General features: G+C 37.1%; 1 protein-coding gene across 7 annotated transcripts in view; it reads right to left on the bottom strand.

Annotated features, from left to right (window-relative positions):
* The window catches only part of ABHD18 (abhydrolase domain containing 18), a 99,720-nt gene that overhangs the window by 65,497 nt on the left and 6,658 nt on the right, over nucleotides 1-27,565 (bottom strand). For 6 of the 7 annotated variants that reach the window (XM_037830634.1, XM_037830633.1, XM_037830631.1 and 3 more), the window contains 3 exons: nucleotides 11,897-12,005; nucleotides 5,493-5,577; nucleotides 520-620 (listed from right to left, as the gene is read on the bottom strand). In XM_037830634.1, coding sequence (XP_037686562.1) covers nucleotides 520-620; nucleotides 5,493-5,577; nucleotides 11,897-11,988 — 278 coding nt within the window. In that variant the 5' untranslated portion in view covers nucleotides 11,989-12,005. The remainder of the gene's footprint in view (nucleotides 1-519; nucleotides 621-5,492; nucleotides 5,578-11,896; nucleotides 12,006-27,565) is intronic. The other variant, XM_037830628.1, reaches the window with a different exon arrangement.

Below are 27,565 nucleotides of genomic sequence, written 5' to 3'. Positions count from 1 at the left end.
TTTTTAAGGCTGAATAAATTCCACTGTAAATACATACCACACTTTGTTTATCCATTCATGTGCTAAGGACATCTCCATCAGAGATAATCAGGGTTGGTACATTCATATATATTGCCTGGAAGCTTTTCTCTGTGTTTGTGTATGTGTCATGCTTGTGTTTTTTACAAAAATGGAACAAAACGATCTTTTGTAAAACCTTCTTAAACTTTCATATATTGTGACTATATTTCCATGTCAAATAATAGTATTCAGGTATAGGTATTTAACCAATCCCCTATTGTTAAACATTTAAGCATTGTGCATGTTTTTGCAATTATAAACCAGGCGTCAGTGAACATCCTGTACATATACTAACAGATGTTGTTAGAATTAAAACAGTTTGCAGCTCAACCTTCAATAATTTAGACCTGCCTCATTACTGTTAAGTAATATGAAATATATCACACATATATTATTATAATTTTCAATAAACATATATAACTTACTGCTTTAATCAACTTTCTGAACAAAAATTCTTACCTTGCAATAACAGATTCAACTGGCATGATATCAGGCACATAGTGAGCCATGGGGGAAACAAAGTGTCCATCTAGGATCTTACAGTCTGACTGCTCTTCAATCTAAAAGAAAAGCAAAACCAAGATGTATACAAGTAACCTAAGGTTACTTGGTCTACCACAGATGTTGTTCTAAAGAAGTTCTATTTAATTATAAAAATTTTTTTCATTGCCTACTGTATATCCTACTTTTCCCCATTGTGCTTTTTAAAGACCTGGCTTCCCTCTACACAGCTGATATTCTCATTGGAAAAACAGTAAATAAATCACATTCTTATTCATAAATTGAGATGCAATAACTCAAAATAAAATATTAATTAAAATAATTAAACAACATTCAACAATAGAAGAATAATCACAAGAACAATTTACAAACAAATTACAAGAATAATTTACCATAATCAAGTAAGAGTTGATATCAGGTATGTTAGACTGGCTCAATATCAATCCATTGATGCAATAAATCACAACAGATAAAATAAGAAAAAATAGAATATTTGCATATACAGAGAAGGCATTTGCTAACAACATTCAATATCTAGATTTATTTTCCCCTCAAATAGTTATTTTCTTAACATGAAAAAAATCTGTTTTGGGTAAATAGTTGAAAATTAAATTAGTAATAAAGTACCAGCTATTTTTATTAAAACAATAAACAAACAAAATACCATACCTGTTGATGCTGAATACACCCATTTTTTAGAAATGTGTATTACTAGCCATTTGTGCCAACACCATTGAATAACCTGCATTTTTTGCAACTGACTGAAAATACTGCTGTGCTGGTTTGGATACATTATGTTGCCCCAAAAGCCATATTCTTTCAATCTTGTGGGGGCAGATTTATTAATCTTTCTGATTAGGATACGACCTCTAATTGAATGTTTCCACGGAGATTTGACCCCACCATTCCATGTAGGTTTTCATTAGTTTGCCGGAGTCCTTTAAAAACAGCAAGGTCCAGACGCTTGCTGACACTTAGAGATGCTTGGAGATGCAGACAGAAGGACTTTTGGAGATGCTTAGCTAAGAGATGATAGCCCAGAGTTTGCTCCGAAGAAGTTAAGAGAGACAAGCCCGGAGATATTTTAGAGAATGCCATTTTGGAATACAACCCATGAGCAAAGAACAGCAGACGCCACCCACATGCCTTCTTAGCTGACAGAGGTTTCCAGACGCCATTGGGCATTCTTCAGTGAAGGAATACTTTTGTTGCTGCCTTTGTATGGACACATATATGGCCTTAGAACTGTAAATCTGTAACCAAATAAACCTCCTTTGTAAAAGCCAATCCATTTCTGGTATTTTGCATAATGGCAGCTCTAGCAAACCTGAACAATTACCTTTATCACATACTAAATTTCTGCAAGTTATTTTCAATCCTTTATTTAGTCTTACTAGCCTGTCTTTTATTTCTGCACCAATATCATTGGTGTTAATAACTGCAACTTTATAAAACCCACGGATATGTAGCTGAACTAATCTTTCCTTATCACTCTTCTTTTATAGACTATTCCTTATCGGATTTTACTCACATGAATTTTCCCCAAATAATTTCAGCATCTTTTTATCAAGTTTTAATTTAATATTTCAATTGGGATTACACTGCATTTAAAATATGCTTAAGGAGATTTAACATTGTTTAGTATTCAATTTTTAATCTAAGAAACATTTCCATTTTAGTCACTTTTATGCCTCTTATGTCTCTTAAGAATAGTTTTGATGTCTTCTTGTATATTTTAGAATAATAAATTATTTGATAAAGTAGACAGCACAAATTAATGTGGAAAGGGATAATGATTCAATAAATAATGTTGGGATAGATGACAATTTGTTAAGAAAAACACTTTACAGCCACTTATCATATTATATATAATAGATTTAAACATCAAGATATAATTAAAAAATAAAAAGATGAATAACCCAATTTTAAAACATGCAAAGGATGTGAACAGACATTTCTCCAAAGAATATATACAAATGGCCAATGAATAAACATATGAAAAGATGCTCAACATCATTAGTCATTAAGGAAATGCAAATCAAAACTACAAAGAGGTACCACCTCACATTGACTAGATGTCTAAGACAAAAAAAAGTTTTGGTGAGAATATGGAGAAACTAGAACCCTTACACACTGTTAGTGGGAATGTAAAATGGTGTAGTCCCTTTGCAAAACAGTTTAGCAGTTTGTGAGAAAGTTAAGCACAGTTACCATATACCCAGCAGTTCCACCCCTAGATATTCACCCAAGAGAACTGAAAACATATGTCTGTAAAAAACACTTGTACATAAATGTTCATAGCAGCATTAATCCTAAGTCAAAAGTAGAAACAACCCAAATGTCCATCAGCTGAAGGATAAACAAAATGTGGTATATAATACAATGGAATATTACTCAGTCATAAAACATAATGAAGAACTGATATATGCTATAGCATGTATGAACCTTGAAAACATTATGCTAAGTGAAAGAAGCCAGACACTAAAGGACAAATATTATATGATTCTATTTATATGAAATATCCAGAATAGTCACATTAATAGAGACAGAAAGTAGATTAGTGGTTGAGACAGGGGCTAGAGGGACAGGGAAATCAGGAGTGATAGCTAATGGGTGTAAAGTTTCTTTGGGGGAAGAGATGAAAACATTGTTAAATTAGATGGTAGTAATGGTTGTGCACCTTGGAAATATGCTTTAAAAATAACTGGTTTGTGCACTTTAAAAGGCTGAATTTCATGGTATTTGAATTATATCTCAAATTTAAAAATTGAGGGGAAAGGGGGCTGTAAGACCACATTCCAAAATGTTTACAGTAATTCCCCTAGGGTGGGAATTCAAATTTGCTGGTTTAAAGTGGCACAGATTAAAGAAGACTTTTGATTTTTACTTGGTATGTGTTCCGGTTTGCTAATGCTACCTTTTTGCAAAACACCAGAAATGGACTGGCTTTTATAAAGGGGGTTTATTTGGTTACAAAGTTACAGTCTTAAGGCCATAAAGCGTCCAAGATAAGGTGTCAACAATCGGATACCTTCACTGGAAGATGGTCAATGGTGTCCGGAAAACTTGTTAGCTGGGAAGGCATGTGACTGGTGTCTGCTCCAGAGTTCTGGTTTCAAAACAGCTTTCTTCCAGGATATTCCTCTCTAGGCTGCAGCTCCTCAAAAATGTCACTCTTAGCTGCTCTTGGGGCGTCTGTCCTCAATTAGCTTCTCAGGAGGAAAAGTCTGCTTTCAAAGGCTGTCTCCAAAATTTCTCTGTAAGCTGCAGCTCCTCTCTGAATTCAGGAGCTGCTCTGAATAGCGGCGGGTTCAGAGCTCAAAGTGTCCCTCCTGGCTGTAGCAAGCTGGCTCCTTCTGTCTGAGTTTATATAGTACTCTAGAAAACTAATCAAGGCCCATGCTGAATGGGCGGGACCACACCTCCATGGAAATTATCTAATCAGAGTTATCACCTACAGTTGGGTGGGGCACTTCTCCATGGAAACATTCAAAGAATTACAATCTAGTCAACACTAATAAGTCTGCCCACACAAGACTGCATCAAAGATAATGGCGTTTTGGGGGACATAATACATTCAAACTGGCATAGTATGCTTTTTAAAAAAAACATGTTTGTGTATTTAAATCTATAACTTTTTAATAAACAAAAAGTATATAGAAACTAGAAATACTTTGCAAAATTTAAAGATCAGGGTGAAATAAGCTAAACCTAGAAGACACAGAAGATACACTTATATGGTATAGAGGAGGTTTCCAATTTTTAAAACTTTATTTTAAAAACTTTATAGTAGTGGAATTCTTTTGAAAAATGAAATCTTCTAAAGTTATCCACTATATAAAAGAAATCAAAGTAGGTTATTTTGGTTGACAAGTAGTGAGAGATATGAATGACGCCTACCCACTTGTATATCTTCCCCCTACAATATCTCAAAGTATCTAATTACATAAGCCTAGAAATATTTTACAGAAAAACATGTGGTTGTTTAAAAACAAAACAATTTCAAATATATTCTCTCATCTTTTCTGATTTTATAGCATTTTCTACCTACCATTCTTTTAGCAATTGTCTATATCCCATAACATTTCCTTGGTATTATTTAACAACTGTTTGCTAATAACTCCTCCTAGGTAATGATTCTCCAACCAGAATACTCCTCTTTAATACCTAACAGTTCTTGTGTAATTTAATGTTGAATACTTACTTTACTCTTCCTAAGCCTAAAAGGTACAAAATGAAGCATAGAAAGAACCAGTCCTAAACATTTTCTTGAACTGAGGCATGTATTACCTACATGCTCCCCAATATGAATACTGTTGTTACAAACATTCAATTAGAATACAAATAGCATTTTTAAAATCCAAACTGCACTTATGTTTAGTGTTTATTGTTATTATACTCAAACATTCAATCTATTCTGCCACATATTTATGTTTAACTAAATATCACAGCCAAAGAGATCTTTTGTAGCCAAAGGACTAAAGAAAGCGCCAGACACATTCTGAGACATGAGCTGTTATTGTGGGGGCTTACCTACAGGGTGGGAAAGTCAGCCTCATTGCCCCCCTGAATTCAGGAGCTGCTCTGAATAGAGGCAGGTTCAGAGCTCAATGTGAAGATACTCCGCGCTTTGGGTACGTGGGTGGGGTGCTGAATAAGCTGGTTATAAGGGCTCCACATTCCAATGGGTATGAGAGTTTGCAATGCAGGGAGGGACTGATTGTAATGAACAAGGAGGAGGGGAGGATTATAGTATCTCAGGGAGTGTCAGGGAGGAGGTAGTTATAGATTAGGCCTGATTTTAAAAGGAGAATAGGTCAAACATTAACTATCCTAGGTCAAGCAAACTGCTGTGTGCAGTCTTCAAGACACTTGGGGGCCTGGGGTTCACACACCAAAATTTCCATAATTGCATTTCTTTTTTTGAATACCTTATCAATATATACTGGATAATCACTTGAAACCAGATTCTGGCATCTTTCTCGATTTCCAATCACCTTTCTAAATTCAAACAGCCTGTTACAGGAAAGAGGAAAAAAAATCACCTTTTATACCACTTAAGCAGATTAGCTAATGATGAACAACAATAAAATTTAGCAAATCTAATTCATAAACCATGTAAAATTTAATTTTAATCATTGAAGAGAAACAGTAGACTTGTATTGTTTTTAAACCTAGATACTTTGCCGCAGAAAAATGTTGGAAACAACACTGTTCAGAAAGTAACAGATAAATGACTCAAAATTGAAGGTACCAAATAAAAATTCACCTTTTTTTTAAATTCATTTTATTGAGATATAATCACATACCATGCAGTCATACAAAACAAAGGGTACATTCGATTGCTCATAGTACCATTACATAGTTGTGCATTCATCACCAAAATCAATTCCTGACACCTTCATTAGCACACACACAAAAATAACAAGAATAATAATTAAAGTGAAAAAGAAAAATTAAAGTAAAAAAGAACACTGGGTGCCTTTGTTTGTTTGTTTCCTGCCCCCATTTTTCTACTCATCCATCCATAAACTAGACAAAGTGGAGTGTGGTCCTTATGGCTTTCCCAATCCCATTGTCACCCCTCATAAGCTACATTTTTATACAATTGTCTTGGAGATTCATGGGTTCTGGGTTGTAGTTTGATAGTTTCAGGTATCTACCACCAGCTACCCCAATTCTTTAGAACCTAAAAAGGGTTGTCTAAATTGTGCGTAAGAGTGCCCACCAGAGTGACCTCTCGGCTCCTTTTGGAATCTCTCTGCCACTGAAGCTTATTTCATTTCCTTTCACATCCCCCTTTTGGTCAAGATGTTCTCCATCCCACGATGCCTGGTCTAGATTCCTCCCCAGGAGTCATATTCCACATTGCCAGGGAGATTAACTCCCCTGAGTGTCTGATCCCACATAGGGGGGAGGGCAGTGATTTCACCTCTCAAGTTGGCTTAGCTAGAGAGAGAGGGCCACATCTGAGCAACAAAGAGGCATTCGGGAGGAGGCTCTTAGGCACAGTTATAGGGAGGCCTAGCCTCTACTTTGCAGCAACAGTCTTCCCAAGGGCAAGTCCTGTGGTAGAGGGCTCAGCCCATCAAACCACCAGTCCCCTATGTCTGTGAGCACATTAGCTACCATTGAAGTGGGGAAGCCCAATACCCCTGCATTCTCCACCAGCTCCTCAAGGGGGCGCTGCATATTTTTTCGTTTTTTTAATTAACTTTTTTTTTAAATCAACTATAAAAAAATTTTTTTTAAAGCATACAATTAAAAAAACATTTCAAACAGACCATAACAAGGGAGTAAGAAAAAGACAGTTAACCTAAGATAACTACTTTACTTCCAACATGTTCCTACTCTACCCCAAGAAAGTAACCTAATAGAGCAACATTTCTATAAACTTGTTCCTACTATGCCCATCGGAAATTAACAGACCATAGTCATTCCTAGGCATTCCTAGAACGTTAAATTTACCCATAATAGCTTATCTGTTCTTATTGGATTTTCGTTCTCCCTTCCTTAATTGTTCTCTATCAGTAGTTCTGCTACATTCTACATTATAAATGATTTTTTTTTACATTTTTCAATGTTCACATTAGTTCACATTAGTGGTAGCATATAATATTTCTCTTTTTGTGCCTAGCTTATAATGCCTCCACATTATCCAGTTTGTTGGCATACAGTTGATCATAGTATCCTCTTATAATTTTTTTAATTTCTTCGGTATCTGCACTAATGTCACCTTTCTCGTTCACTATTTTGTTTATATGGGTCTTCTCTCTTTTTGATTTTGTCAGTCTAGCTAGGGGCTTGTCAATCTTGTTGATCTTCTCAAAGAACCAACTTTTGGTGTTATTTATTCTATTTTTTCTTTGTCTATGTCATTTATTTCTGCTTTAATCCTTGTTACTTCTTTTCTTCTACTTGGTTTAGGATTGGTTTGCTGTTCATTTTCTAGCTTCCTCAGTTGATCCATTAGTTCTTTGATTTTGTCTCTTTCTTCCTTTTTAATATATGCGTTCAGTGCTGTAAATTTCCCCCTAAGTATAGCTTTTGCTGCATCCTATAGGTTTTGGTATGTTGTGTTCTCATTTTGATTTGTCTCCATATATTTAGCAATTTCTCTTGCTATTTCTTCTTTAACCCACTGATTATTTAGGAGCGTTTTGTTTAACCTCCAGGTATTTGTGAAATTTCTAAGTCTCTGACGGTTGTTGCCTTCTAATTGTATTCCACTGTGGTCAGAAATGTGCTTTAAATAATTTCAATTTTTTTAAGTTTATTGAGGCTTGTTTTATGTCCCAGAATATGATCTATTCTGGAGAAAGTTCCGTGAGCACTAGAGAAGTATGTGGATCCTGGTTATTTGGGATGTAATGTTCTATGTATGTCTGTTAAAGCCAATTCATTTATCAGATTGTTTAGGTTTTCAATTTCCTTATTGGTCTTCTGTCTGGTTGATCTTACAGGAGAGAGTGATGTGCTGAAGTCTCCCACAATTATTGTGGAACCATGAATTGCTTCCTTTAGTTTTGCCAGTGTTTTTCTCATGTATTTTGTGGCACTGTGACTGGGTACATAAACATTTATGATTGTTACTTCTTGTTGAATTGCCCCTTTTATTAGTATGTAGTGGCCTTGTCTCTCATAACATCCTTGCATTTAAAGTCTATTTCATCTGAGATTAATATTGCTACTCCTGCTTTCTTTTGGCTGTAGCTTGCATGAAGTATTTTTTTCCATCCTTTCACTTTCAATTTCTTTGGGTCCCTGTGTCTAAGATGAGTCTCTTGTATGCAACATATTGATGGTTCATTTTTTTTTGATCCATTCTGCGAATCTATATCTTTTAATTGGGGAGTTTAATCCATTTACATTCAACGTTATTATCGTGAAGACATTTCTTGAATCAGCCATCTTATCCTTTAGTTCATGTTTGTCATATATATTTTTTCCCTGTCTCTATTAATGTCCTTTAACGTACCCATACTGAATCTCTTTAGTACTGAACCTTTCTCCAAGTCTCTCTCTCCTTTCTTTGTTTCTCTGTCAGTAGGGCTCCCTTTAGTATATCAAGTAGGGCTGGTCTTTTGTTAGCAAATTCTCTCGGCATTTGTTTGTCTGTGAAAAATTTAAGCTCTCCCTGAAATTTGAAGGAGAGCTTTGCTGGACAAAGAATTCTTGGTTGGAAATTTTTCTCTCAGAATTTTAAGTACGTCATGCCACTGCCTTCTTGCCTCCATGGCGGCTGCTGAGTAGTCACTACTTAGTCTTATGTCGTTTCCTTTGTATGTGGTGAATAGCTTTTCTCTTGCTGCTTTCAGAACTTGCTCCTTCTCTTCAGTATTTGACAGTCTGATTAGAATATGTCTCGGAGTGGGTTTATTCGGATTTATTCTATTTGGAGTTCGCTGAGCATTTATGATTTGTGTATTTATGGTGTTTAGAAGATTTGGGAAGTTTTCCCCAGCAATTTCTTTGAATACTCTTCCTAGACCTTTAGCCTTTTCTTCCTCTTCTGGAACACCAATGAGTCTTATATTTGGACATTTTATATTATCTATCCTATCCCTGAGGTCCATTTCGATTTTTTTGATTTTTTTCCCCATTCTTCCTTTTATTCTTTCATTTTCCGTTCTGTGGCCCTTGAGATCGCTGAGTCATTGTTCTGCTTTCTCTAGGCTTGTACTATGAGTATCCAGAATCTTTTTAATTTGGTAAATAGTTTATTTAATTTCTTAAGATCATCTATTTTTTCATTTACTCTTGCAATTTCTTCTTTATGCTCTTATAGGGTCTTCTTGATGTCCTGTATATCCTGTGCCATGCTCTTCTTCATGTCCTTTATATCCTGTGCCATGGTCTCATTGTTCACCTTTACTTCTTTGATTAATTGCTCCAAGTAGTGTGTCTCCTCTGATCTTTTGATTCGGGTGCTTGGGCTTGGGTTATCCACATCATCTGGTTTTTTCAAATGCTTTAAAATTTTCTGTTGTTTTTGGCCTCTTGGCATTTGCTTAACTTGATAGGGTTCTTTTAGGATTTGTAGACTGATTAAAACTCTTATCTCTAATTTGTCAGATCTACAGCTTCATGGAGTATACTTTCTTTAACCAGCAAGTGGCGTTCGCAAGCCACCTATTCCCTTCAAGCCAGCTCTCCCCCGCTTTGTCTTTGTGGTGATTGGGGTGTGAGTCTTGTGGGTTCCAATTGGTGTACCAAGCTTGCATGTGTAGTTGGTGTTGCCCACCCTGTATATAGGGCATGTGTCTGGGCGGTCAGGGAAGGGGGGCGGCTCTAACAATCAAATCTCCCTGGTGTTCCTGGAGATTTAAAGCTGCTGCAATAGTCTAATCCTTCAGTTCAGTCCTGCCACAGTTTGTCTCTGCCGCTGACCCACAAGTCCTTGGTATTGGTGTATGGCCTCTGAGACTTGCGAGTTGGTCCCTCTTCCAGGCCATGCACCCCCAGGTCCTCTGTTGAGGGATGACTGTGCTATGTCACAGGTGAGCGCCGTCCCCTCAGGGCAGTTCTGGGCTGCAGGGCTGTATAGGGATGCTCCCAGTCTGCTGAAAGGATGGCTGAATGGGACAACCAGCTGAGGGTGCAGAGAAGGCTAATGTCCATGCCTGATTTTGTGGTGTGTGCGTGTGTTGTTGAAAATACTTCCCGACACACTGGATTGTCTGGGGCAGCTCTGGGCTGTGGGGCCAGCAACTGGTAGGAGTGTTCCCTGCCACTAGGGAGATGGCTGTTAGGGGACGTCCCCCTTTTCTTGGGAAGTTGTGGTGTTTAGTGAATTTTCTCAGCCACTGGACTTATTGCCTTGTGTCTCAGAGCTCTCTTAGTTCTCCTCTTGTCTTGACTTGCACAAATTGCAAGTCTTTGAGGCTTTCTGTGTTGGGCTTCTTAGAGTAATTGTTTTAGAAAAAGAGAAAAAGATTAAAAAAAAAAAAAAATGGGAAAGGCCCTCCTTGCAGATCCAATGGGTTACTGAAATGCTAAGAGACAAGGCAATTAGGGCCATTAAGGAACACTCCAGGGAGCAGAGAAACCAGTTTTTCAGACAAAGAAACTCATCTTCTGGATTTGCATATGCGCCTGACTCTACCTGAGCTCTGCCCTTCCCTGTTCTATGTTCACCAGAACTCCAAAAAGCCTCCGCTTTTATTTTTGTGTTTTTCTTGCTGTTTTTGCTATCCCTATCTCCTCTCCACTGGGCTGGCTGCTCCTGGATTCTCCGGTGTCTGGTCTCAGTCTATCTATGATTGGAGTTTGGATCAGTAAAATGAGTTTCCGATAAGGGCTCCCACTGCAGTTCTCCCTCCTCGTTTCCAGCGCTGATGGCCCCTCCTCCCACGGGACTGAGCCTGGCAGGGAGGGGTGCGGGTCCCCTGGCCAGGAAAACTCACAGGTTTCACTGATCTCAGCTGTTTCACGTGTTCATGGGTGTTGTATGAAGTATGCCCAAAGTCAGATTGCTCTGCAGTTTCCAGTCCACGCAGTTCCTGGCTTTCTACCTACTACCCTGGAAGAATAACTAAAACATGCACCTCACCACTCCACCATCTTGCCCCACCCCCTCCTAAAAATTCATCTTAAGTCCAGATTTACTTATGAGCTACAGTATGTCCCAGTTTTATAACCATTACGAATGCAGTTTACTCAAGAAAACTCAGCCCCTGAAGTACACACAATTCTAATTCGCTTAATAATTTTTTTCATTTTTTTCTTATATAACTGTTTGATTGTTTTTTTGTTAATTAGAGAAGTTGTGGGTTGACAGAACAATCATGCATAAAACGCAGAATTCCCACACCCCATCATGAATACGTGCATTGGTACTGAACATTTGTTATTGTCAATGAATAGAACATTTTTATAATTGTATTATTAAATTACATGATTTAAGTTAGGTTTCACTCATTGTATAGTGTAGTTCCATAGATATTTTTAAAGATTTTAACTGCTCATATATACAATCTAATATTCCCCTTTTAATCATAGTGAGATATGTATTTCAGTACTCAGTTTCAGAGAACACAAAATTGTCTCCCACCACAGCTGCACCATTTTAAATAATTATTGAAGTTAAAAATCTAATTTATGTTTCTGAAAGTTCTTTAATTAAAAACCTTGAATTACTCTTAAAATAGTTAAATTTATGATTATATAGGCTACAACTTAAGAGAAATAATTTAAAAGATAAAAGGAAAAGGAACTAATTTTTTATGTAGTTTAATGTTTAATTTGCAGGATTTTATAACAAATAAAACTTTAAATATTTACTAAAACAACAAATTCAGAACAAATATTCCAAAAAAAAAAAAAAAATGCTTACCTTTTGAGGTCCTCTGGCCTTCCCCATCCTCTGATAAAAAGTTTTGTGAGGAGAAGTCTCCGGTATAGTATATCTAACTTGCTCACACCCATCAGCAGCAATCAAACATCTATGAACCAAAATTTAAAATAACTTTAAAATACTTTATTTTCATCAAAACTTCAATTCAACTTCCTTAGTATTTCTTTAAATATCAGGAAAATTTAAAGATTTAGAACAAACTGTGAACCGTGAATGTATTTCCCTGGGAATAAGGTAAGAGATGTGGAAAAAAATAACTGGGATAAAAATAGAGAAGATGAAGTAGTGCCCTGAACTTCACTAATGCGTGAATTCCTCTAAGGCAGGATCTTCCCATCTTCAGCACAGTGACTACAGGTAGTAAGTACCCAATATTTGTTGGATAACAATAGTAATGGTTAATACTGATATAGTACTGTATTATCTGCCAGGTACTATTTTAAAAATTACACACACATGGGCATGCATGTACATGTGCTGACTTGCAGTCTCTCACTTAAGTTTCCCAACAACTTTATGAGGCAGGATCCATTTTCCCTATTTTACAGATGAGAAAAATGAAGCAAAGAGAATTAAGATTCTATCCCAACACATCACTTAAGGACTCTTAACTAATACACTATACTGCCTTTCTAGTACACTGCAGTGAATGAAGAGTAGAATAATTAATGCAATGACTTGTATACCATTTCTCTATCTTTCCCACAGATCTATTGGTTCAAATAGGGTTTTTTCTGGAACCACCACTTATGTCTTATATTTCTGATCTATGGCTTTTTTAATATTCCAAGCATTTATTCCATCAACTATATTTTTAATGATTTACAATTACATTAATATGAAATAATAAATCATATCATTGATGAACTGAGATTAATGCATTCATTATTCTATGTCAAATATTTCAATTTTTCCATTAAAAAACCATTAAAAGTTTTAAGCACACACACAAAAAAGATAAAGTATGATTAGGTTCCTAAGTGAGTGCTCAAGTAAGAAGTTTGGTTAATTTTCTTCAATTGTAAAGAGTAATTGAATAACTTTATAAATAAGAGTAAACATAACTGCAAATAAAATTTGTCAACTTTATTCATTATTTGCTTGTAATAAGTTCCCGGACATGGAGTTCTTGAGTCAAAAGACAAATCAAGGAACCTTATTCAGGATCTTGATACTTCGTGCCACATTCTCCTTCAGGCTTTAAAAATGTACACATTGCACTCTTACCAGAAATATACTGGAACATCTTTTTTACCCAACTTTTACCTACATTGAGTATTATGTAAGTTTTAATCTTTTGTTAGTCTTATTGTAGTCCCTACTCTTCCTGTACTTGCTTTGAGAAATGTAACCTTGTTCCTTAGTCACCCGAGAAAGTAATGTATTTGAGTAAATGAACATATCATCTTAAAATCATGGGAAAACTGCTATTAATCTGAAGAAAACTGACCAAACTTCTTACTTGAGCACTCACTTAGGAACCTAATCATACTTTATCTTTTTTGTGTGTGTGCTTAAAACTTTTAATGGTTTTTTAAATGCAATTTTATTGAGATATACTCACACATAATATAATCCGTCCAAAGTATACAATGAATGGCTCACAGTATCATTGTCCAACAGTTTCTTTTATTTCCGTAAGATCTTCTATTTTTTTATTTACTCTTGCAATGTCTTCTTTATACTCTTCTAGGGTCTTCTTTATGTCGCTTATATCCTGGGCCATGGTCTTCTTGATGTCCTTTAAGTCCTTTGCCATGTTTTCGTTCCTCGATTGTAGTTCTTTGATTAATTGTGCCAAGTACTGTGTCTCTTCTGATATTTAGATTTGGGTGTTTGGAATTGGATTCTCCATATTGTCTGGTTTTATCATATGCATTAAGATTTTCTGTTGTTTTTGGCCTCTTGGCATTTGCTTTGCTTGATAGGGTTCTTTCAAGTTGTAAAAAAAAAAGATACCAATCTAATTTTTCAGAAACACAGTTTGGTGGCGTACACTTTCTCTAACTAACCAGCAGGTGGCGTCTGTGAGTCACCTATACCCCTCAAGTCAGTTGTCAACCTTGTCCCTGCAGTGTGTGGGGAAATAATTCTTGTGGGGTTCAGTTGGAGAACTCAGTTTGGGTGTGTTGCTGGAGCCGTCCGCCCTGAATGTGGGGTGTGTGTCCGGGTGGCCAGTGAGGAAGGGCAGCTTTAATATTCAAATCCCCCAGGTACCCAGAGGGTCAAGGCCGCCGCAAGAGTCTAAGCCTTCATTTCAGTTCAGCCCCAGACCCTCTCTCTCACTGTCCCACAAACTACCTAACTTGGCGTAGTGTCCCTGGGTTCTCCGATCGGGCCCCCCCTCCCAGCTGCGATCCTCCAGGACCTCTGCCGAGGGAATGCCGTGCTACGTCACCAGTGCGCGCCATCCCTCAAGGGAAGCCCCGGGCCACCAGGCCGTGCAGTGGCGCTCTCAGCCTGATGCAAAGATGGCCGAACGGGGCGTCTCAATCCCCTCTCTTCGCACAGTTCCTCCTTCCCAGCTCCAGGACAACTGGCGGGGCTCTGGGCTGTGGGCACGACCCCGGGCAGAAGTTTGTCCAGCCCTCCGGGGAGCCAGCTGCTAGCCGTGGGGATTCTTTCTGCTTCTGGCTCTCCCCTCTGTTCTCCCGGCCCCAAGGGTATCTGCAGCGGGCTATCCTCCAGGCCAGACACTGAGAGGCCGGCCCAGCCCCCTCTTGTTGTGTTTATTGCGTGGTTCCCACTGTTACAACTGCAGCTGCTCCTGGGGTTTTTCCTTTTTTTTTTTTTTTTTTTTTTTTTAAAACAACCAGTCAGTCTCCAAACGCCAGCCCCTGGCTTCCCCACACTGCCTCACAGCTGTGGGTCTTCCAGCCAGCTTACTCACTCGTTTCAGAATGCAGACTCCCGGTTTCACCAAGTATACGGCCCCTGTGGTACTAGCAGACCTCGTCCAGCTGGCACATTGCTGTAACCAGTATTCTGGGTCACTTTCTGGTTTTTATCTAGTGTTTTTCACGGAGGTGTTTTTTTGCCCTGTCTCACCTAGCCACCTTCTTAGTTTCTCCCTCACAGTATCATTGTATAGTTGTGCATTCGTTGCCTCTGCTCTTTGATTTTTAACAAAATACAAATTTAATTTAATTGCTCTTCTTTGTTTATATTGGTATACAACCTAACCCACTGTCTTTTAAGTTTAATTTTTATGTCTGGACCAGCAAAACCCAGGTCAGTCATATTGCCTTTCACTATTCCTAGGACTAAGAACAAACACTTACTAGATAAGGTACGCATTAGGCAATACCATCTACAGTCATGGAGTACAGCATGGTGTTTGTTAACACCACTCACTTCTCTTCTTCCCTAATTTCCATGTGTTATTCAATTACTCTTGACATGTATTTTGTCTTGGCATAATAATGCCAGAAAAATCCAGCTTTATTATGCTATTTATACCTACCACTATAAGTAAATAAACTGGCATGCTGATTACTAGATTCCAATGAATTATTATTATTTTTCCATAGCTAAATCATCCCTGGATAACCTAATAAAAAATGTTTCTGAACTTTTAAGAATGAGCATTACTTCACTCATTCATTCAACAAATACTTATTGAGTGCGTATCTGTTGGTTTGGAACTGTTATATACCCCAGAAAAGGCCATGTTCTTTTAATCCATTCTTGTGGGGGCCAGACCTATTATGGGTGGGACTTTTTTATTAAGTTGTTTCAATTGAGATGTGACCCAGTCTATTCAAGGGGGGTCTTAATCCCTCACTGAAGTCCTTTGTGAGAGGATAAAAGGCAGAGATATTTGGAGAGAGCTTAAGAGAGAGAGAAATGCCCTGGAGAACTAAGAAAGAACTAAGACAGCTAAGAGAGAACCCACAGACCCTCAGGGAGAAAGCCACTGGAATAAGAAGCTGAAAAAGTGACAAAACCCAGGAACAAAGGACCAGCAGACACTGGCCCTGTGCCTTGCTAACTGACAGAGGAACCCTGGATGCCAGCAGCCTATCTTCAGAGAAGGTATCCTCTTGTTGATGCCTCAATTTAGATATTTTCATGGCCTTAGAATTGCAACTTGTAACTTAATAAATCCCCACTGTTAAAAGCCAACCCATTTCTGGTATATTGCATTTTGGCAGTTTAGCAAACCAAAACAGCTTAAAATACGCAAGCTTTATTTTAGGCCCTGAGTTATAAGAATAAAAGGTATGCTATAGAAATAAACAAGAGTAGATGATGAATAGCACTATGATGGGAGAAAAAAAAGGACAATGTGATGACGACCAGAGGGCTCCTCTAGTGGTCAAAGAAAACCTCATTTACCAAAGAGGAAACATTTAAACCAAGACTTTAATGACAAAAAGTAATAGCCATGTCATTAAATTGTAAACCTCCTTAAAATCACATGCCTTCTGCCCTGCAGTCACCGTTGCTTCAGGCACTGCTGCTCCTCTCAGAGCTCCTGGCTCGCGGATGCGGTCTTGGGCCTCCACGTTACTGCGGGATGAAGAGCTTGAGGAGATCAAGGTTACATTGGCTTCCTAGCTTCTTGTGTAGACCCCTTCTAATCCATTAGAACAAGGGGTCTGCCATTGGTGGCACAACATGAGTGGCATTATAGGCCTTTGAGCAAGACAGAGTAATTTCTCTGCCAAAGTCAGCTAAGTTTAGACTTCATCCTAATGTCTCCATAATAGTCTCTTCATTCATATATTTGGCCTTGGCTGACTATCTCTGACTTGTTGCTTGCTTGTTTGCTTGCTTCCTCAATTGCTTCCTTGTTTTGGAAGGTTATGCAACATGTGCACACAATTTTTTAGGAAAGGAATTACTAAAGAATACCTCTACAAAGGGCTAGGGAAGAGGTAGGGAACAGCAGAGAGCCAGGCTGGACAGCTCAAGTATAAATGAATGATGAATTCTTTATGAAGTATCAGTCTGACTTAGTGATCATGTGATGTAATATAGGAATTACATAAAAGAGAAGAATTGTCTGATACTGATCTGTTAGACAGGTACCTCAGAGGCTCCTTCAATTGCATATTTAAAGTTCCTAAGATTATGGCTTTTTCCCCCTTTTGGCTGTATAGCGAACTGTTTTAATCCATGGCTGTGCCTTATTGTTCCATTAAAATTGTATTCTTTGATCCATCAATAAATACTTAAGGTTAAAACAAACAAACAAAAAAACCATATGCCTTCTAAACTCTACTAATGTACTATGTTCTAATGAAATTTGTTAAACATTACCTAGTCAATGGGCAAAGAACACAAACAGATAATTCATATAAGATGAAAGACAATAGAAAATGATTACTTTCTTTTTTATTAATTAAAATACATTCACTGTAAAATTTTAAAATTCAAACAATGCAGAAGTGTATACAGTAAAGAGGGTAAAGAATCTCCTTTCATTCACCTCTAATTCTACTTTTCAGGGATATCAGTGCTAATAGTTGGATTCTGTTCCTTCTGACCTTTTTCTTATTGACATTATTTATCTACATATGCTTAAAAAATTACACAATATTTACTGACTCCTTATAATAAATGACAGATGTATTTGCTCCCTTTCCCCCCAAATTCTAGTTGATATTTTTCCTTACTGTTTATCTTCATACCTTTAAATATACTTACATCTATAATCCTTGATATATCATCAGCCTTAAATGATACTTTCTGGTTCTCCTGGCTATGAAATTTGAGGAAATTTGTATACTTCACTAATTTCTACCTTCTCTCTTTTTCTTCTGCTTCTAACTCTCTAAAACTACATAAATCCTATGTTGTCAGGGTTTATAGTCATATTCTTAGTTTTAGAGATAGCTATATTGAATGATTACTACCACCCCTTTTGCAGTAATTAATAAAATAGAAAACAAAGAAACTACAAAGAAGATCAACTGGATTCCAAAGAAGTTCTTTAGAAATTCTATGAAATACTTCAGATAATTTTATGGCAAGAATATAAGAATATTTTAGAGTAACTTATTACATTAACCAACTAAGAAAAAAAAAACATGTATCTCAAGGGATGCAAACAAAACAACCCCCTCCCCAGCATTTGATAAAATTCAGCATCATACTCTTAATGTTGAAACTTTAGAAGCATTCCCGTTAAAGTGAGGAATAAGAATATCCACTATTATCACTTCCATTCCAAAATAATAGAATGAAATAATAAAAGGTTTATTGGAAAGGGGGAGAAAAAGCTGCCATTGCACGTAATATAGCAAAACTATGAAACTTTTATAAGAATACACAAGAGACCAAAATCAGAGAAAATATAGACAAATATTCCCAGATCTTAAAGAAATTGATTGTTTCAACAAGCACACATTAAAAACAAGGTCCAAAAGATGACTTCCCTTGAGGTTTTTAAGACTGGTTATGAAGTACCTTTAAATGTGAACAAATTCCATAAGGATTCTGTGCACAGCTTCTGTCACCATTATTGTATCAATATATCATTACCTTTATTAACTATTACTTAAACCTATCAACTTTTTTTCAATTTAACTTTGTAAGAGGAAAAACACTAAGAACTCCTTCATCTTATTGTACCAACCTCTTAAGTGACAATTTTTAGATTTATAATGAAATTACACACTATCTTCAAGTTTTCCTCTATTACACCTTTCTGCATATTTTATAACTATGTGATATATTAAGGCATAATTTGCTTAACAATTTTCAGCTGTTGCCTAGTCAAGCCAAGGTATAAGTACTGCTAAGTATTGTCTGTGAGGTAGAACATCCATAACTGCCAAATGAAGAGTCACAATGAAAAGTACATCATGTATTGTGAGACATGCAACTAAGTGAATGGATTTTGAGAAGAGCATTTTGAGTGAAGTACGCCAGAAACGAAAAGACAAACATTATAATGCCTCACTAATATGGACTAACTATAATGTGTAAACTCGGAGAATTGAATCTTAGAGCAAGCTTATCAGCAGAACGCTTATTGTAATGGTCCCAAGATTGTAAGCTCTTACAGCAGTCACATCTATTCCTGAGTTGTAATGGTTGTTTCTAAATTCTGAGATGCTGAGCTCTTTGTATATAACTTGGTGGTTCTCTGAAACTTTGGGCATCTCTGTGACACCTGAAACTCAGAGGTAGAGCTTGGCAGCCATGTATGTCAGGATTACCTCATACAGCAACTGTTAAAAAAGCTTAAAAAGAGTTCAGGCTTCAATTAGAGATATGAATGAAGCGGATCTGGTTAGGACTAAGGCAAATCAGACCAATGGGTAAAGGATGATATTGATTGTGTTTTCAAACTTCAACTTCTGTGTGAGATCAAGGGAAGAGATGTTTATTTGGGACAGATCTATATTTTCTGTAGCACACTAAATAATTTAATTTGTATGGTCAGCTTATTCAAACAACATAATTACATGGAACTTTGAATAGGACGTGAGATCTGGTAGGTATACATAGGTTAGTGTGAAATCCCAATATATCCCAAAGTAATTTGGGCAGAGAATAAAAAGGTATCTGAGGTTCCCCTTGAGGAACTGGGGAAAAAATGCCAAAATGTTGGACTTTCCCACCTGGGCTATTACTGCTATTCTCACAAACATTGAGGACTACTAATTTAGTAGGCCACACCCTCGATCTGGGGGCTTTCCTTTATGAAGCTTGTTACTGCAAAGTAGGCTAAGCATACTCATAATTGTGCCTAAGAGTCTCCTCCAGAGAACCTCTTTGTTGCTCAGATGTGCCCCATTGCCTCTAAGCCCACTTGGCTGGTAAACTCACTGCCCTCCCCCCTACATGGGACATGACTCCCAGGGGTATAAATCTCCTTGGTAATAGGGGACTATGGGACATGACTCCTGGGGATGAGCCTGGATCCGCATCGTGGGATTGAGAAAATCTTCCTGACCAAAAGAGGGAAGAAAAATGAAACAAAATAAAGTTTCAGTGGCTAAGAGATTTCAAATGGAGTCGAGAGGAGGTTGAATGTCCCAAAGGCATCAAATGAGGACGCTGGCCCATTGGACCACCAAGACAAGGCTCTTTAAGATGTCATCATATGGAAGAAGTCAGCCATTCAAAGTCTGGTCCTCAGCATAACAAGTCCAGAGACTTATCTTTGTCAAAGAATCCACAGTTAAATAGGCTCAAGAGAACTAACTCATGATAACCTAACTCATAGGAAGTTGAAGTACAAATCAAAATACCAATTTATTAATTCATCATAGAGAATATTTCTTTTCACTAGTCAGAAAATTTGTACCTAAAGCTAAGAGGCAGCTTCCTCTGTGCTAGCATACCTAGAATCCTGAATTAGTAACCAGAAGTTAGAACAAAAGATAGCTAGACTGTTTTGAGGATACCTACTGAATTGTTGAAATGGCTAGAGGGAAATACTTGAAGCTGTCAAACTGCAATCCAGGAGCCTTGATTCTTGAAGACGACTGCATAACTATGTAGTTTACATGGTGTGACTGTGTGATTATGAAAACCTTGTGGCTCACATTCTCTTTATCCAGTGTATGGACAGATGAGTAGAAAAATGGGACAAAAATTAAATGAAAAATAGGGAGGGATGGGGGGATGGAATGTTTTAGGTGTTCTCTTTTACATTTTTTTTTTTTTTTTTGGAATAAGGAAAATGTTCAAAAGTTGACTGTGGTGATGAATGCATAACTAAATGATGGTACTGTGAACAACCGATTGTACACTGTGGATGACTGTAGGGTATGTGAATATATCTCAATAAAACTATATTTAAAAAAAGTATATCATGTGAACATTTGGAGAATTTGAAGGAAGGCTGACGGAAGAAAACACTTGGGAAAGTGTCCTTAAGTAAAGATGGAGGAGTGTGCCACAGCTTTTTTATTGTTATTACTGTTTATGTGTAATTATTGAAGTCTAACTTAAAAATGTAAAAATCATAAGTGGTCAATTTGATGAATTTTCAACAAGTGAACACAGCTTTTTATGTGATGTGATGCTTCAATTAAAGGTGCTAGTAAGGAGTTGGAAAGGCCTCAGTGATACATAAAATTTTAATTGAGTGATCAAGGAAGAACAGAAATCAATTAGGCAGATAGAAGACATGCAAAACACAAAGAAGAAGATATGAAAAAATGTGACATGCTGAAATAGTATATAGGAGAAAGGGGACTAGGATGTCAAATTGGCAGGAACATGTCATACTATCATTAACACTTATCCAGTGGAGACTGGTTACTGATTACAGATTCAAAATAATTCTCCATAGTTAGGATTTTTAGCCCTTCTTTACCCATCAGATTTACAGCAAAAAGCTTTTACCATTCTGTTACTTTTTTTAAAAATTTTAAATTCAGTTTTACTGAGACATATTCACATACCATACAGTCATCGATGGTGCACAATCAACTGTTCACAGCACCATCATAAAGCCATGCATTCATCACCTGAATCCATCCTCGAACACGTTCCTTATACCAGAAAGAATCAGAATCAGAATAAAAAATAAAAATAAAAAATAACACCCAAATCTTCCTCCCCATCTCACCCAATTTTTCACCTAGTTTTTGTCCCCATTTTTCTACTCATCCATCTATACAATGGACAAAGGGAGTGCGATCCACAAGGTCCTAACAATCATACCACCACCCCTTGTAATCTACATTGTTATACAGTCGTCTTCAAGAGCCAAGGCTACTGGGTTGGAGTTTGGTAGTTTTAGATATTTATTTCTAGCTATTCCAATACAATAAAACCCAAAAAGTATCATCTGTATACTGTGTAAGAATGTCTACCAGAGTGACCTCTCGACTCCATTTGAAATCTCTCAGCCACTGAAGCTTTATTTCATTTTATTTCACATCCTTTTGGTCAAAAAGATGTTCTCTCAACTTTTTATGTAAGTTTTACATTCATTCTACAAGTTTTCTTAGATGTGTACAGAATCAAAACCAATCCAGTTCATCATATACAACGGAACTCCCCCAACACCCTACAGTTAAATGTGCAACTCAGTTTTTCAAAAATGTCATTTTCTACATACCAGGCTATTATTCAGTAATAAAAACTAAAGTTCTAATTAAATGAATAATAAGGAGGGATGGGGGAAAGGGATGTTTTGGGTGTTCTTTTTTCCTTTAATTTTTTTTTAAATTTTTATTTTGAAATAAATTCAAACTCACAGTAACAGTTGCAAAAATAATGCAAACCCCATACACAGAACTCCAGCATACCCCAACCCCGCTCCACCGATACCCTGATCTACCAACTTTAATATTTGTCACTTTACCATTTCTTCCTTTCCCTCCCTGTCTATCATCCATCATCTATTGCTCCGTCTTCTGAACATATGAGAGCAAGCTGCACACATCCTTCAACAAATAATATAATTTACATATACATTTCCTATGAACAAGAATATTCATTTATGTAATCACATTAAGTATAGTTAAGTAGTTCAAGAAATTTAACATTGATATAAAGCTTATATTCTATATTTCATTTTTTTTTTCTTATGTCCCAATTGTGTCCTTTTGAGCCTTTTCTCCTGTATTTTTAGATCTCATCCAGGATCATCTATGGCATTTAATTGGCATCATCTATTTAGACTGTCTTTTTTTTCAATTGTGGAAACATATATAGCATAAATCTTCCCATTCCAACCCCTTCCAAGCATTCCATTTAGTGGGATTACTCACATTCATAATGTTGCAATGCCATCACCTTCCCACCATCCATTACTAGAAATTTCCTTTCACCCCAAACGGAAACCCTACACTCATTTCTTATTAACTCCCCATTGCCCCTTCCCCCACTTCTCGTAACCCATACTCTGCTTTTCATCTCTATGATCATATTCTCTGATACTTTCTTTGTGTTTACCGTGGGGCTTAAATTTAACATCTTAAGTCTACAACAATCTTGTTTTCTTTGATACCAACTTAACTTCAACAGGACACATAAACTATGCCCCTATACTCCTCTATTCCCCCACCCTTATGTAGTTCTCAAAAATTACATATTTTACTTTGAGTCCAAAACCACTGATTTATCGTTACACTTTATGTATTTTAGATTCTGTAGGAAATAAATAGTGGAGTTACAATAAAAAACACAGTAGTATTGGTATTTATATTTACCATATGATCTTTACTGGAAATCTTTACTACTTCGTGTAGTTTCAGTCAATTGTTTAGTGTCCCTTCCTTTCAGCCTGCACAATTCCCTTTAGCATTTCTTATAGGACTGATCTACTGGTGATGAAGTCCCTCAGCTTTTGATTATCCAGGAATATTTTCATCTCCCCCTCATTTTTAACCTCCAGGTGTTTGTGACTTTTCTAAGTCTCTGATGGTTAGTGACTACTATTTGTATTCCATTGTGGATAGAGAATGTGCTTTGAATAATTTAAATTTTTTTGAATTTATTGAGGCTTGTTTTATGTCTCAGCCTATGGTCTATTCTGGAGAAAGTTCCGTGATCACTAGAGAAGAATGTGTATCCTGGTGATCTGGAATGTAATGTTCTATATATGTCTGTTAAAATTCTCTATATCTCTTTCTCCTTTCTTTGTTTCTCTGTCTGTAGGGCTCCCTTTAGTATCTGAGGTAGGGCAGGTCTTTTATTAGCAAAATCTCTCAGCATTTGTTTGTCTGTGAAAAATTTAAGTTCTCCCTCAAATTTGAAGGAGAGTTTTGCTAGATAAAGTATTCCTGGTTGGAAATTTTTCTCTCTCAGAATTTTAAATATGTCATGCCACTGCCTTCTCACCTCCATGGTAGCCGCTTAGTCACTATTTCATCTTATGCTGTTTCCTTTGTATGTGGTGAATTGCTTTTCTCTTGCTGCTTTCAGAACTTGCTCCTCTTCAGTATTTGAGAGTTTGATCAGAATATGTCTCGGAGTGGGTTTATTTGAATTTATTCTATTTGCAGTTCGCTGGGCATTTATGCTTTGTGTATTTATATTGTGTAGAAGGTTTGGGAAGTTTTCCCCAACAATTTCTTTGGATACTCTTTCTAGACCTTTACCCTTCTCTTCCCCTTCTGGGACACCAATGAGTCTTAGATTTGGATGTTTTATTTTATCTATCATATCCCTGAGATCCATTTCAATTTTTTCGATTTTTTCCCCATTCTTTCTTTTGTTCTTTCATTTTCCATTCTGTGGTTCTTGAGGTCGCTGAGTTATTGTTCAGCTTCCTCTAGTCTTGTACTATGAGTATCCAGAATCTTTTTAATCTGGTCAACAGTTTCTTTTATTTCCATAAGATCATCTATTTTTTTTACTTACTCTTGCAATTTCGTCTTTATGCTCTTCTAGGGTCTTCTTCATGTCCGTTATATCCTGTGCCATGCTCTCATTGTTTGTCTTTAGATCTTTGATTAATTGCTCCAAGTGCTGTGTCTCCTCTGATCTTCTGATTTGGGTGTTTGGGTTTGGGTTATCCATATCATCTGGATTTTTCATATGCTTTAAAATTTTCTGTTGTTTTTGGGCTCTTGGCATTTGCTTTACTTGATAGGGTTCTTTTAGGAGATGAAGGATTATTCAGACACCAATCTCTAATTTGTCAGATCTACAAGTTGGTGGCGTACACTTTCTCTAACCAGTAGATGGCGTCTGCGAGTCACCTATTCCCCTCAAGTCAGTTCTCCCCAACTTTATCTTTGTGGTGTGTGGGGGTCTGGTTCTTGTGGGGTCCAACTGGTGCACCAAGTTTGGTTGTGTTGTTGGTGCTGTTCACCCTGAATGTGGGGCGTGTGTCTGAGCGGTTGGGGAGGCAGGGCAGCTCCCAGGTGTTCCTGGAGATTTAAGGCTATTGTAAGAGTCTAAACCTTCAGTTCAGTCTTGCCACAGACTGTCTCTGCTGCTGACCCACATGTCCTTAGTACTGGCGTAGGGTCCCTGGGATTTCCAGGTGGGTTCCTCTTCCCAGCAGTGCCCTTCTAGGGCCTTTGCTGAGGGGACGCTGTGCTACATCACAAGTGTGCGCCATCCCTCAAGGGAAGCCCTGGGCTGCCGGGCCGTGCAGGGGCCTTCCCAGCCTGCTGTAAAGATGGCTGAATGGGGCGTGTTAATTTCCCCCTTTTCACACAGCTCCGCCTTCCCAGCTCCTGGACAATTAGCTGTGGGTGGGCAAAAAGCTATTGCCCACGCCTGATATTGCGGTGTGTGCTTGGTGTCACCGGAAATACTTCCCATCACACTGGGTCCCTTGGCGCAGCTCTGGGATGTGGCTCTGGCCCAGGGCAGGAGCATTCCCAGCCCGCCGGGAAGATGGCTGCAAGGGGTGTGTTTTTTTCCCCTTTTAGCTCCCCTCTGCCCTCCTCGCTCTGAGACAACTAGCAGTGGGTGCACAAAAGGCGATCTTTCATGCCAGATATTGAGGCATTTGCACAGCCCTTTCCTGCTGCACTTCATTGTGTGGTTCTCACTGCCATATCTGCAGCCGCTTTTGGGTTTTTTCAAAAAAAGAACCAGTCCACCTCCAAAAGTCAACCCCCGGTTTTCCCACACTGCAGCGTGGCTGCCGGACATTCAGCAGGCTCGCTCACTCGTTTCAGAACGCAGACTCCCGGTTTCACCAAGTGCACGGTTCCTGTGGATTTAGCAGACCTTGTCCAGCTGGTGCATTGCTGGAACTGGTGTTCTGGGTCACTTTCTGGCCTCTCTCTAGTATTTTTCATGGAGGTGTTTTTTTTTGCCCTGTCTCTCCTAGCTGCCATCTTACATTCTCCTTTACTTTAATTTTTATTTTTTTTTTTGTAGTAATGAAAATGTTCAAAAATTGATTGTGGTGATAAACACATGAGTATATAATGGCACTGTGAACAACTGATTGCACACTTTGGATGCCTGTATGGTATGTGAATATATCTCAATAAAATTGAATTAAAAAAAATTATGAAGTTCTAATATGTGACAACATGGATAAGCCTTGAAGACATCATGTTGAATGAAATAAGCCAGACACAAAAGGACAAATATTGTATAATTTCACTTGTACCAAATATCCAGAATAAGCAAATTTACAGAAACAGAAAGTAGATTACAGGTTACTAGGGACAATGTGGAGGGTTGGGTGGGTAGTTATTGCTTAACAGGTACAGAGTTTCTGTTTGGAGTGATGAAAAAACACTAGTCATGGATGGTGGTTATGGTAGCATAATATTGTGCATGTAATCAATATCACTGAATTGTACATACAAAAGTAGCTAAAATGGGAAATTTTGTGTTGTACATGTTACAACAAATTTTTTTTAATTTTAGAAAAGTTAAATTCCTTTTTCTCTTTGGAGGTCACTATAAGATAGAATATTTTTCTTCTCTTTACTTATGAATTTTCCAGTAGTATTATTTTCTCTCCACTGTTTTCTAATTCTTATTTTTTTAGTCTAGAAATCTTTTATAAACTTGGATCTAGTGTTAAAACTTATATTTTAAACCCCTTTTCAAATGCCTCTTACAATTTTTTGTTTTGTATTCAAAAGTCTTGTAAGGTAAATTCCTTTCTTAAACATGTTTTTTGGCATTGGTTTGTCATGACTTACAAAATATCTGATTTGCAATTTAACTGATAGTGTGTTAGATCCATAAATTATCTTGGGTAGCACTGTGGTTATTATTTTTTGATATTTCCATCTAGAGATAAGATACACCTATTTATTCATTTATTCAATTTTCTTTATTTCACCCATTAATGTTCTATTCTATCCTTTAACTTATCTTTACTACATGTTATGCTATTAATAAATTACTTAGTATTTGTAATAACTACTATGACTAGGACTCCTTTTATATTTTCTATTTAATTATTACTAATACAAAGAATAGCAATTTATTCTAGACTTTTCTTATATCTTACAACTTTTATATTAGAATTGCACTCCAGGAATGAATGCATCAAGTGTTTGGGAGAGACTTATTCCTCTGTGATGGAGTATGCATCTCTCCACCATGCCATGCCATTTTCCCAATTTCTCCCAAATTAAACCAAATCAGAAACCCAAGATCCCAAGTCATTAAGTATAAAAGTTCCACACACATTACTATCCTTACAGGATTAAGCTTCTTAATCTATATTATCCTAAACATTTTCATAACTCTGCCTTTATAACAGACTTATGATTATATTTAATAATGTTTTCCCAAGACATCGTCAATAATACAACTAATTGGGAAAGAATACTGGTCTGAAAATGAAAATAAAATAATTGTTAAAAAAAAAAGTGCGTACAACACGCATCCAATTACTGGTAGGAGCTACAAAACAGTACCCAGCAGAAATATTTATGGAAAAATGTTAGATTATATAAGCATAAAATTTCAGTTTTTATTATATATGTTTCCAGATCGTGTTTCAAAAGAACAATGTTATACTAGACTAGAAGAGGGATCTCACCAACTTTTTCTGTAAAGGGTCATATAATAAATATTATAGGGTCAAGAGGCAAATCAAGTATGTTATACAGGTACTTAGATAGGAGATAAAATTAATTTCCACAAATTTCCACAGTTATCCCTTTCACATCGTAACTTTCTCCATCACAGTTTCACTATATCATGGGTCAGCATAAGGAATTAAACGGGAATTCGCGGGAAGTTTTGTGGTGGCAGATAACAAGCAAATGCCAGCAGACGATACAGAAAAAGTTTAGA

The sequence above is a fragment of the Choloepus didactylus genome, chromosome 3 (genome assembly GCF_015220235.1).
Source record: "Choloepus didactylus isolate mChoDid1 chromosome 3, mChoDid1.pri, whole genome shotgun sequence".
NCBI classification, from domain to species: domain Eukaryota; kingdom Metazoa; phylum Chordata; class Mammalia; order Pilosa; family Megalonychidae; genus Choloepus; species Choloepus didactylus.
Note: the sequence above shows the minus strand (reverse complement) of the source record. Positions and strands in the feature narration are given on the sequence as shown.